This window comes from Bos indicus, chromosome 15 (assembly GCF_029378745.1).
Source record: "Bos indicus isolate NIAB-ARS_2022 breed Sahiwal x Tharparkar chromosome 15, NIAB-ARS_B.indTharparkar_mat_pri_1.0, whole genome shotgun sequence".
NCBI lineage: Eukaryota > Metazoa > Chordata > Mammalia > Artiodactyla > Bovidae > Bos > Bos indicus.
This window is the reverse complement of record NC_091774.1, coordinates 41,192,055-41,204,359: the sequence shown is the minus strand read 5'-3', so window position 1 is coordinate 41,204,359 and position 12,305 is coordinate 41,192,055. Positions and strand designations below refer to the sequence as shown.

General features: G+C 34.5%; 1 protein-coding gene across 3 annotated transcripts in view; it reads left to right on the top strand.

Moving 5' to 3' along the window:
- Nucleotides 1-12,305, top strand: part of USP47 (ubiquitin specific peptidase 47) — a 104,498-nt gene that overhangs the window by 35,285 nt on the left and 56,908 nt on the right. For all 3 annotated transcript variants that reach the window (XM_070803673.1, XM_019974846.2, XM_070803674.1), the window contains 4 exons: nucleotides 817-1,020; nucleotides 4,733-4,846; nucleotides 6,844-6,982; nucleotides 11,740-11,836. In XM_070803673.1, coding sequence (XP_070659774.1) covers nucleotides 817-1,020; nucleotides 4,733-4,846; nucleotides 6,844-6,982; nucleotides 11,740-11,836 — 554 coding nt within the window. The remainder of the gene's footprint in view (nucleotides 1-816; nucleotides 1,021-4,732; nucleotides 4,847-6,843; nucleotides 6,983-11,739; nucleotides 11,837-12,305) is intronic.

The window sequence follows — 12,305 nt, the reverse complement described above, 5'->3', positions numbered from 1 at the left end:
GGAAAGAACTTATTTCACTACAGTGTCTGAAGCAGCCAACTATCCCTCTGGAAGATAGGAAAAAAGTCTCCTTTAACAGCTTGAGGGAATGCATAGCTTCCTTGAGAAAATCTTTTTCAAAATTTTTCTTCTCAGATTTACGGGCTAGATGAAAAAGAATGAAAAAAATTTGTGATCCTAATTCCTTGTACATTGATAATAGAAAAGTATTTTTTCCTGGCTTACCTTTACCCCTCTGCTGGCTAGTCTCTTTGGGTAAGCTTGTTAGCTCCTAACACACTGATAAATGGGGTAAATGGGGTTTTTGGATATTGAGTCTGCGGGTATGACAAGGACAACATAAAGATCAGGGTGCCTGATTGCTTATATCCTTTAGTTACAGGTTTTGCGGTCTGAGATAATCCTCATTGCATTTCTATACACTTCCCTTTCTGTTTCATCAGGAAACCCAGAAATGCTAGATATAACCGTGCTGGCATAGTAGTGACACATTTTTAAGGGTCAGATTTTGTTGTTTTCAACTGAAAATTGCTCAGGTAAACTGTCTTTATGGGCTTGTTGGTCATTGATTTGCAGCCTTAAAAGGTGAAAGCAAATATCTGTAAGAACAACAGCTGATTCTTATATATGACCCAGTTTTCCCAAAACTGACATACATGGTGCTTTATATGTTTGACATACCCAGTAGAGTTTCAGACATAAAACAGTAATATTCACACAAAGAAAATCGTATTTTGTGTTGTTTTGCATTTAATAGTAGAAAACAATAATTATATTTTTCTTTAAAGATAAATAATGTATTTTTTAAAATTTCAGATAGAAAATGCTGCTGAAGAACCAAGAGTCTTATGTATAATACAAGATACTACTAATTCAAAGACGGTGAATGAACGGATCACTTTAAACTTACCAGCTTCTACTCCACTCAGAAAGCTCTTTGAAGATGTGGCCAACAAAGTAGGCTACATAAATGGAACCTTTGATTTGGTGTGGGGGAATGGAATCAATACTGCTGATATGGTAAAACTCTAAACTGAAAGCATCTTTTCTTAAGCTGCTAATAATATTATAGTTGCTGTTATTAATGAGTATATTAAATCCTGGAACCCTTCTTGATACCATAAGCAAAACTCTATAGAGTGTATGTGCAACTCATCCCTTTACCTTCATTTGAAATTCAGCATTTGATTATCTTAAAGTCTGCAGTGTTATTTCATTCGTTTTTTTATTCATATGAGTTGATTATCACAAGACTGTGTCATCTGTGGAAAAATTTCCAACATTTACTGAATGGGATAATACTCATTTTAAATATTTAAGTGAGAAAAGCAGGATATAAAATCATATGTATTTTATAATTAATGTTTTGAAAAGGAGAAAAAAATGTAATATATAGAAAGAAAAAGGAATAGAAGGACTTGGATCTGCAATATTAACAGAGATTATGTACCACATAGAGTGATGAAACACCTGATGAGGAAAGTTGGTGGTACCATGACTTCTCCTTCAAAGATCTCACAGTAAAGTTGTAGAGACAAGTACATAAAAAAATAATTACGTTAACATGTTTTAAGTATTATTAAGTGTTATTTATGAGTTTACTCTTAAGTGTTATTTATGAGTTTACTCTAAGTGCAAAGGGGAGGCACTGATGAGTTTTGCATGGGACAGTAGCAAGAAGACTGTTGAGTTGGATCTCATCTGTATTTTAGGATAGTATTCCTTATAGTCTTTTTGCTCCCTGACTCTTCAGTCCAAATTCACCCTAAATAATTGTTAGAATTATCTTCAGTCATCTTAAATCATAGTACTCCTATCATCTTCCAGTTTAGAAATCTTTAATGACTGCTCACTGCCCACTGATTAAAAATCATATTCCCTAGGTTAGCATTCAAGACAATTGGTCCTTTAAGTCTAATGTTAACTCACAGATAGGACTAATTTATTTTAACATAAAATTTTATACTTCTCCATCTCCATGTTTTTGCTTATGTTAACCTCTTCCTGTCCTGTACCATTGTTGCTCCTCAGTTTCCCAGGAAAATAGCTTTAACAGCAAATGAAGTTGAATGTGTATCTTCATCATATTTGGAGGGTATAGTCTTAATTGGCTGTATAGAAGAATAAGAGGTGTTGGATATTTCTTGATTTGCCTTTAAAATTGATGATATTTTGCCTTCTATTTCATAATGTATTTGGTTTTTTTTAATATAGAACTACTGTTTTTAAACGGGAAAAGAATCTGAAAAAATAATAGCTATATATGTATAACTGAATCACTGCTGTATGCCTGAAACTAACACATTGTAAATCAGTTATACTCTAATATAAAATAAAATTGTTTTTCAGTGTGTACTTACAAAAAAACCTAGTGTTTTAAATTAACCAACCTTTCCCCTGTGAAATTGGTCAGTAAAATTGGTAGTCCCCAACGACTTCACTTTGACTTTTCACTTTCACGCATTGGAGAAGGAAATGGCAACCCACTCCAGTGTTCTTGCCTGGAGAATCCCAGGGACGGGGGAGCCTGGTGGGCTGCCGTCTTTGCGGTCGCACAGAGTCAGACACGACTGAAGCGACTTGGCAGCAGCAGGTTATACAATGAGAAATGATATTTAATCTGAAACTTTGAATATTCTGTTTTACATTACTATGTAACTTCTAGTGTTGCTTGTTTTTCAACTTAAAGGAGTCCTATACTACCATATATGTTTGCCTAAGTCCTGTTTATCTTTTACTTTTAAGAAACTTTACTTGATGTTTCCTCATGCTACTTTAAAAATAACCTTTGTCTTTGGCTTCTTATTGTGCTTTTTCTCTGCTATGCCACTTAATGGTCTTTTTATTATGATTGCTATTCACTTATGTTTTCCCACTTGATGGAATGCATTTTGATGGCTGACGTCAGTATTAGTTTGTACCCTCCAAAGACACTCTCCCTGGGCACTCAGAGCGTGTGTTAGATTGACATCTGCAGTAGTTTCAAATAGCACTGTGCCAGGATTAACTGTTTTTCTTTCTTCAACTGTGACTGTTTTTAAGTACTTCATTTTTGTGTTTTAATTTGCCTACAAGTATACTCTTACCTTCCTGTACAGTGCCACGTGTATGCTTCTCTAAAAGCCTAATTCATTTATCTACTCACCCTTTTATACACACAGACTCATATTTCTTAAGGTAAACCTTCCCTCCCCATGTATTCTAGCTGTATCATCTCATCTTTTATGCCTGAGAGATGCTGAGCGTTCTGGTTCCTGTCAGAATATAAAGGAACCAAAGATACCTTTTTTCTTTCTTTTCTTTTCTTTCTTTCTTGTGGCTTCTCTTAGCTTCCGGTTCTCTGTGTCCAATTTTTCTCATGGATTTCTACATGTGAGCCAAAGTTAAGTGAGTTTTGATAAATTTATTTTATTACTTAACACTTACTTTGTGCTTACTATGTGCCTAGTTTTGTTCTGATACTAGACTTTATACAAATAAAACCTTATTTAATTCTTTTAACCACCCTATGAGTTAAGTGCTATCACAGCTTTGTATTAAGGGTGAGGAAACTGAGTCATGGGGAAGTGAAGTAACTTGTGTTAAGTCACACAAATACCAAAGTGGCAGCATCTCTTAGAGTTAATTTTTTTGTCCTTAATACCTATACTTTTATATAATGTTAATTTTCTAAGAAGTAAAGGCATCTGCATAAAACAAGGCCTTCTAAAGAGAGAATCCTCATGTCTTTGAAACATTAAAAACATCTCTTAATGAACAAAAGTTTTTTTTTAATTGCTTTACAATTTTGTGTTGGATTCTGCTATACAACAACAGGAGTCAGTCATAATTATATTAATATATATATCCTTTCCCTCCTGAGCTGCCCTCTCCTCCTCCATCCCACCCCTCTGGGTCATCCCAGAGTAGCAGGCTGGGCTCCTTGTGTTATTTAGCAACTTCCTACTCTCTGTCTATTAATGTTTAACACACGATGGGTATACATATCACGGCTGCTTTCTCAGTTTGTCCACCCGCACCTTCCCTCACTGTGTCGACAAGTCCGTTCTCTACCAGCTTCACAAAGTAGTTTTAAAACAAAAGAGTAGGGCGTTCACCCTATCCTTCATTTTTCTCAGCGGTAGACTAGAGTGTTGGGTTAGTGACTAATCACTTCTATCTATCTCCCTGGGATCCTCTGAATCCTGCCAGTAGACTTGAAGTAGGTATCATTTATTAGGACAGGCTTTTCCTTCATTTCTAAAAGTGCCCTTTTTTTAATATTACATGATTATATAAGTTGGGTTGCTTGTGCATAGTGTTTCCTTATATGGGAATTCTTACTATATTCCTATATCAAAACATGTTTTTAGTTATATAAAATATTCTTTAGTTAGTTTTCATGAAAACCCATTGAATACTGTATTGCATACATTTTAGAGAACATCGAAACATAAATGCTTATAATTCTTTTTTGTGTGTAGCACTTCAGTTTTTTTAGATGTTGGGAAATGTGAACAAATGGGATACCTGTCGGTATGTACGCTGTCATTGAGCTTAGCCATCCTAGTTCATGAACAGATGAATGAATTCAAACCTAGATTGACAGAATTTATCAGAATCTTCGTTTTTAAAAAATACTACTTACGCCCAATAATTGTAGATATGTGTCTGTTTACATATTACTTATTATTATCATTAATGTTTCCCATTATCTGAGTTGGTTTTTATTTTTTTTTTTTAATACCTGTAGGCTCCACTGGATCATACCAGTGATAAGTCTCTTCTTGATGCTAATTTTGAGCCAGGAAAGAAGAACTTTCTGCATTTGACAGATAAAGATGGTGAACAGCCTCAGATACTGCTGGTAAACGATTTAGAAAGCCCTATACTCATAATTGTTGCGCACTGTCACCTACTGTTTGTGAAGCACTTTTCCAAAGGAGAGAGGAGAGATGTGTTTTACACAACGTGTGTATAATAAATAATTTTTCTGGATTCTGTTGGTTTGTTGTAAGTACGTATGCTAATATGGTTGCACTGGGTATCCGTAGCACCTTTGTGTGTGGTCTCTTGCCACACTGGGCATCACCACTACAAGGGTGGGGATGGGTCTAGGATCTCCTACTGCATTTCAGTGGCCTTTTCTTTGGTTAAGCATTTGCTTGTCTGCTGTAAATCTTTGGCAGTTTTGCCAGGTTTTCTGGTATTTTGGTAGAGAAACAGACCCCCCAGAATTAGCTACTCTGTTGTTTTTGCCCCCACTCCCGCCCCTCCCCTTTTTAGAATGACTTGTTTGTAAAGTTATATGATTTATTTCTGTTCTCTTAGTGTTTTCTGCAATTCATATTTCAATAGGATTTCCTGTCTAGTTGAGTGGCTTAAGTGATCATTGAATCTAGTAACTCCTAATTTGAAAGGCATTCACTGAAAAAACCTTGTCTGATTTAACTTGCTGCTTTACAGACTGAGTAAAACTAAGGCTCACAGAGTTTACGGACTTTCTCAGAACCCTTCTCTTTAAAGAACTTTCCTCAGGAAAAGTTCTTCTGTTTGATGCTTTTCATTTAGGAGTCTGTTGTGAATTAGAGTGCCTCTCTGGATAATAGACAGTAGTTAAGCATAGGGCATCCATTTCAAAGCAATACCAGAAAATGATCAGATCAGATCAGTCGCTCAGTCGTGTCCAACTCTTTGCGACCCCATGAACGCAGCACACCAGGCCTCCCTGTCTATCACCAACTCCCGGAGTTCACTCAGACTCACGTCCATCGAGTCAGTGATGCCATCCAGCCATCTCATCCTCTGTCGTCCCCTTCTCCTCCTGCCCCCAATCCCTCCCAGCATCAGAGTCTTTTCCAATGAGTCAACTCTTCTCATGAGGTGGCCAAAGTGCTGGAGTTTCAGCTTTAGCATCATTCCTTCCAAAGAAATCCCAGGGCTGATCTCCTTCACAATGGACTGCTTGGATCTCCTTGCAGTCCAAGAGACTCTCAAGAGTCTTCTCCAACACCACACTTCAAAAGCATCAATTCTTCGGCACTCAGCCTTCTTCACAGTCCAACTCTCACATCCATACATGACCACAGGAAAAACCATAGCCTTGACTAGACGGACCTTTGTTGGCAAAGTTATGTCTCTGCTTTTGAATATGCTATCTAGGTTGGTCATAACTTTCCTTCCAAGGAGTAGGCGTCTTTTAATTTCATGGCTGCAGTCACCATCTGTAGTGATTTGGGAGCTGACCTACCTTAATCTCACTTCTTATGATTTAGGTTAGTCTGAGTAACACTGAAACTAAACTAGCTGTTAATTTGGGGAAACTAGCTATTAATTTGGGGATTCTTGTTTTAAAATTCTTAGTAATTACTCTTCAACTCTGTGTTAGTTTCTTGTGCTGATTTTATATCCTTTATTCCCTTTGCACATTTTCCTCATTGATAGGAAGTTTGTTATTGGAGATAATAGGAACCTTTCCATTTCATTCAGTACTTATTGAGTATTCCCTACCTTCCAGGCCTACTTAGCAAAGATGATAGAAAAATAAATGATAAACTCTGTCATCAAGGAGTTCATAACTGTACTTTTGATTGATTAGTAAGAAATCTCTCTCATTTAAGCAAAATTGAAAAAGAATTAAAGAAATTTGAGAAAGTAAGAACTTTGGAAGGAGACATAAGCATTTCTCTGAAGTGTTTTATATTGGGCACGTTTCAGGCCTTCCTGTAGGAAATAGTCAGGGAATGTCTTGATGGTGCTGGTAATGCCTTGTCTTTTTTTCATTGCCTCAGGAGTTAGTATGCCTTTTTTCATTGTTTTAGCAGTATTTACCACTCAGTAAATATTGGTTATGCTATATTTTAGGAGGATTCCAGTGCTGGGGATGACAGTGTTCATGACAAATTTATTGGTCCACTTCCAAGAGAAGGTTCTGTGGGCTCTACCAGTGATTATGTCAGCCAAAGCTACTCCTATTCATCTATTTTGAATAAATCAGAAACTGGTAAGATTTATGATTGTTGTATTTTCATAAAATCATAGAGCATTAAACCTAGAATAATTTTAGCAATCTAAACCTAATCTTCTCATTTTATGGATTAGAAAACTCAGACCCAAAACAAGATCACTAGTGAGCAGAAGCAAAGTTAGAACAAGAATGGTTTCCCTTTCCCTCATCTCCTTGTTATTTTATCTTTATTGTTACTGCTACCGTTTAGTAAAAAAACAAATTGGATTTTGAAAGAAGTCATTTCTTTTTGATAATCTTTTATGTTGAATTTAATCTTAAGTTTTTGAAGTTTACTTCCTCTGGAAAGGAATGTATAATATCTGTCTGTGTGACTACAGTAGATTTACAGAGATAACTTTGATGTGGAAACAAATGGGTCAGGCTTATTTTATTAGAACTACTGTGTTATGTTCTGCTTTAATCTAATCATATGTTTGACATTAATCATGTAATTAAAAAATTCCTGCTAGCTTATCTCTGAATATGTTATGTTTAAAACTAACAAATTTTTGAATTTTTTTCAATTTTTTGAGCTAGTAGAATTGCTTTATTTATGCAATTTTTTATTTATATATAAGACTGAAAATGTAATCTTGCCTGAAAATGTAATCTGAATCATTTTACATATCATTTTGCTTTTGATTGTATAGCTAGTTAATGTTATTTCATGCTAGGTATGGCTTCAGAGTGTTTACTCTTAGAATTTCAAAACAGAAATGATTGTAAATATAACACAATTATCTAGTATAAGGGCTTCCCTGGTGGCTCAGCTGGTAAAGAATCCGCCTGCGTTGCAGGTGACCTAGGTTCGATCCCTGGGTTGGGAAGGGAATGGCTACCCACTCCAGTATTCTGGCCTAGAGAATTCCATGGACTGTATAGTCCATGGGATAGCAAAGAGTCGGACACGACTGAGTGACTTTCACTTTCATTTTCATCTAGTATAAAAAGAGAAATATATAATTACATGTAGGTTTTGTTTTAATGTGTTCTGTAGTCTTCCCACTTACTATATTTTGTAATTGAAATATAGAATAATTTACTCCCAGCTAAGCATTTGTACAGGCTTAATGGCATATTTGTTCTGGATATAGTAAAAACTGGTCAGGTTTGGTATTTACGATCAATTTATATAAATAGAACTTTTTGCAGCAAACTACCAAGAATAAAAGAGAATGCAAAAGTATCTTTTATTTCAGATAATAGCAAATAAGAAAGCTGCTTCTCATTACACTGTCAAGAGTAGTGATTCTCAAAATTTTATTTCTTTAAAAATCATTTTGGGATACTTGTTAAAAATGTAGGTTCTGAGGCATTACTCCCAAAATACTGATTTAGTTACTCTTGAGTAGACTGGATAAATTGCATTTTGTTTTAAATAAATACCCTTAGATTTTTATAAGATAGTTGAAATACTTTGAGAAAGTTCCAGAATTAACAAGTCAGGATTCTTGAAATTTTTGCTGTGTATTCTGACAATCAGCTCAGTCCTTATGCAAGAAGTTATTTACAGAACTCCTACTTTGTACTGAATAATGTATAGCTCTCTGATGCCTGTAAATTCCTAGAGACTAAAGTATACTTTAAAAAAAATGTTCTCTGATTGTATGAATGTAATGCATATTCATTGTCATATTGTAAATGAAGAAAGTGGAAATTTCTGACAGTACAATTAACAGAAACTGCTTTAATGATTTTGCTTATTTTTGTCTTCTTTCCTTCATCTGAATGCTTTCAAGAAAATAAGGAAATTGTTATGAGCAGAGTTTTAATATATATTTTTCACATAATGTATGAGGAGCATTTTTCAGTATTATTAAGTAGTATTTTAGTATGGGTTTCAAATGGTTAAAAAGTAGTGTTTCATTATATGATTTAAATATTTAAACTATAATTATTACTGATGTTATAATGAACATTATTGTAAGTTTTAATTTTCATCTATGATTATTTCCTTAGGGTAAGTTTCTAGAAATTGAATCACTAAGTTGAAATTTACTCAAAATATTTTTACAGGACTTTGATATACATTGCCATGTAATCATAGTCTTCGTTTCCAACTATTGTTCCTCACACAGTTCTACTCCGCTCTTTTCCCTACTTGTACATTTTCCTTCAGTGTTCTGGAGTACTGCCTTTCTGAATTAGAACAGTCTATATACATCCAAACGAATTGGTGTTCAAAAATTGTTTGTTAGTGACTTTTGGCATTTTGCTTAAGAATTTATTGAAATGCACAAAATGTTTTCATTGAAAAATGCTTTCATGATATCAACTCAAAACTGCAGGAACACTTCCCTCCATAATTCAGTGAGGTTGGAGACTTATTCTTTTTTGTCTCCTTGCCTACTAATTCCTTCTGGTGGCCAATTACTGTTAATGGGAGACGGTTGGAAGTAGGGGGCACTTAAAAAACTAAGGAGTGGATTGAAGGCTGATTGGACTCACAGGTGATTAATGGTGACTGAAGTGTTCTATCATTTAAATCTGAGATATCTTTCCTTGGCCAGTTTCATTAACAGTTCTTTTCTTTATATCTACTTTGAGTTGGCCAGTTTCTTTCTACTTCATTTGGCCTTGTAGAGTTCTCCTTCATTTCTTATTGGTTCTGTTCAGGATTTCTTTCTGTGTTTGCTCTCTGTTATTGTTCTGTACAGAATGGCATATGTTCTTATGTTTTCTTCCCTTATTGACTTATACTTATTGACTCATGACTATTTCAGATAGAGGGCCCACTTGATAGTAGTTCCCATAATGACAGAAGATTCCTATTAGTTCTGTAGCATTTTATCTTTTTAATCTCACTAAAGCCTTCATACTTCTGGAAAATAATAGTACTTTTATTTGACACACTGGTCATTCTGTTAAATATGGTGCTAAATGAAGTACAGAAGACTATACATTTCTATTTGATTGTTATTGCTAGTGGTAAAATAAAGAGCAATGGAAAAATTGTTATTATCCCTCCTTCCCTTAGACCCCTCCCCCTGCCACTCTTTTTTAGGCCCAGGGAAGGGAAACAAGGTCACAGATAAATGGTTATGATTGATCTTAGGGTACGCAAAAGACAGTAGTACCTTGACAGTAACTTGCCTTTTAAGGCTACTGGTAGAATGGTTGTCCCTGACTGGAGGAATTGGGGAAGGAGGTGGAAAAGAAGAAATCCCAGGCAGCTGAGCAGGTGCAGAACAACTGGGCCTCCTTGCTCAAGTGCTGTTATTTGTGGGAAGGAATCCATTATCAGTTCGAGTAGCTTATAGATTTGTGTTGCTTGTAAGTCATATTCCCTTCTCCCTCATGGGTACCTGCTGCTGTGCTAAGTAGTAGGGTAGAGAGATAAATTATATTTGACGACTCCCCTCACTGTTGGGCAACATATATAAATAAACAATTATAGATCAGTGAATTAAAAGCTCTAATAAGGATTAAGGACAGTATGCTGTAAGAACAACTCAGGTGGCACGTGTTGATTAGGGATTGAAGCAGTTTATAATTATATAACAATGTTGAGTAAGTATATAGACATGTGCTCACAGTATTCTTAAAGATGAAGGCATTGGAAATCAAAGCTTGAACCTTAGTCCAGAGTAAAAGATAGGCAACTACTTGGTCTCTTCTTAGAATTGTACAAGTGCAGATAGTGTGAATCTGTTCCTCTTTTCCACAACTGAATCAAAGGTCATTGTGTATTTGTTGATCTTTTCTATCACCTTAGCAATATCGTTTGTCTACAAAGTTTGCCACTATCTTACTAACAAAAGATATTTTTGTTAATTCTTGGAAAATTGAAAAATGTATTTCAGAGAGCGTCAGTGAATGCCTTTGGCATGTATTGAGAAAAGATTTAAGATTTTTTGAGATAACCAAGTCTTTCAGTATAAAGTGGGAGTAAATAAATTTAGTTATTAGACAATGTGTTTACCACATTTTACTCAAATAATAAGGTATAATAAAATGATGAGGCTGATATGTTTGTGTGTGTGTATGCATACCTCATAAACTGGGCCTAAAGCCTATTTCAAAGGAGAAGTTCCAAAAATATTCTCAACAGTGGTAACCATTTCTAATTAGGTATATAAAGTTAAGTACTTAAATAGTTCATTTGAATTTTGAATGCATCTAAGTTACTCCTTTCCTTTTCCCTTTCTCTCAATTCTCTTCTTCCATCTCTGAGTTCTGTTCTTACTTTAATAGCCACTCTTTGCATGGCGTGCTTATCTATAAGGTTTCATACTTCATGGGTGTGTACAACAGCGGAAGTCCTCTGAGTTTGTATACAGTGACTGTATCTTATGTTATTGATTATTGGTAGAAATTGGTTTACTGGGCCTGGTGAACTGGTTCAGTACTGTCTTCATATTTTGGGTGTATATGATATTTAAAGTGAATATGTATATACTTTTTCCATTTTAATACACTAGATTTGGGGAACAAAGATTTATTTCTGTCACAAAATACTGTATTAAATGTAACTCTTAAAATTTTATTAAATGCTATGTAATGTCTGTGTATATCTCTGGACATACAACAGCATGTCCGGAGATCCTGACTTTCTCTGAGAAATAAAGTTTACATAGTGCATATATTGACCAAAATGTCTTTTTTAGGTATTATCGAAAAACATTGAAATAATTTCCAATTATAACCTTAATCTCTTAATTTTTACTGTGTATTAAATTCTTGTTAAGTTTTCTTTTTGTTAATTTTTTTACATAAATGCTGATTTATATTTGTGTATTTGTTTTTTTAAGGATACGTGGGATTAGTAAACCAAGCAATGACTTGCTATTTGAATAGCCTTTTGCAAACACTTTTTATGACTCCTGAATTTAGGAATGCATTATATAAGTGAGTATTCAAAAAAATTCTATCAATAAAATTGATTTAAGAATGAAATACAACTTTTAACTAATTAAATCTATTTACCTTCTTGCATTTCTTTGTTAAGTTTGGGGCATTTCTCACTTCTTAAAACATACCTTGAATAGTAAATAAGAAAAGGATTTTATGAGAGGCAGGCATATGAAAAATTTGTGGGGAGAGAGAATCAGAAATGTATAGACAACAACAGGATAAAATTGATAAGATTTATGTTTAAGATAAATTATTATATTTAAGCTTCCCTTGCTTTTAGCTTGAATGCCTTTATGAAGAAGTATGTTATCTACTTTTGGAGTAGATATGGAGCAAACCATATTCTTTTTTTCCTCCACATCTCAGTTTAAGAAACAAAGTTGCCTTTTTAAACTTGCAAATTTTGTTTTTAATTAAACTATAATGCAACTGTTCTGTGTTTTATATGTGTGTGTATTTTAAA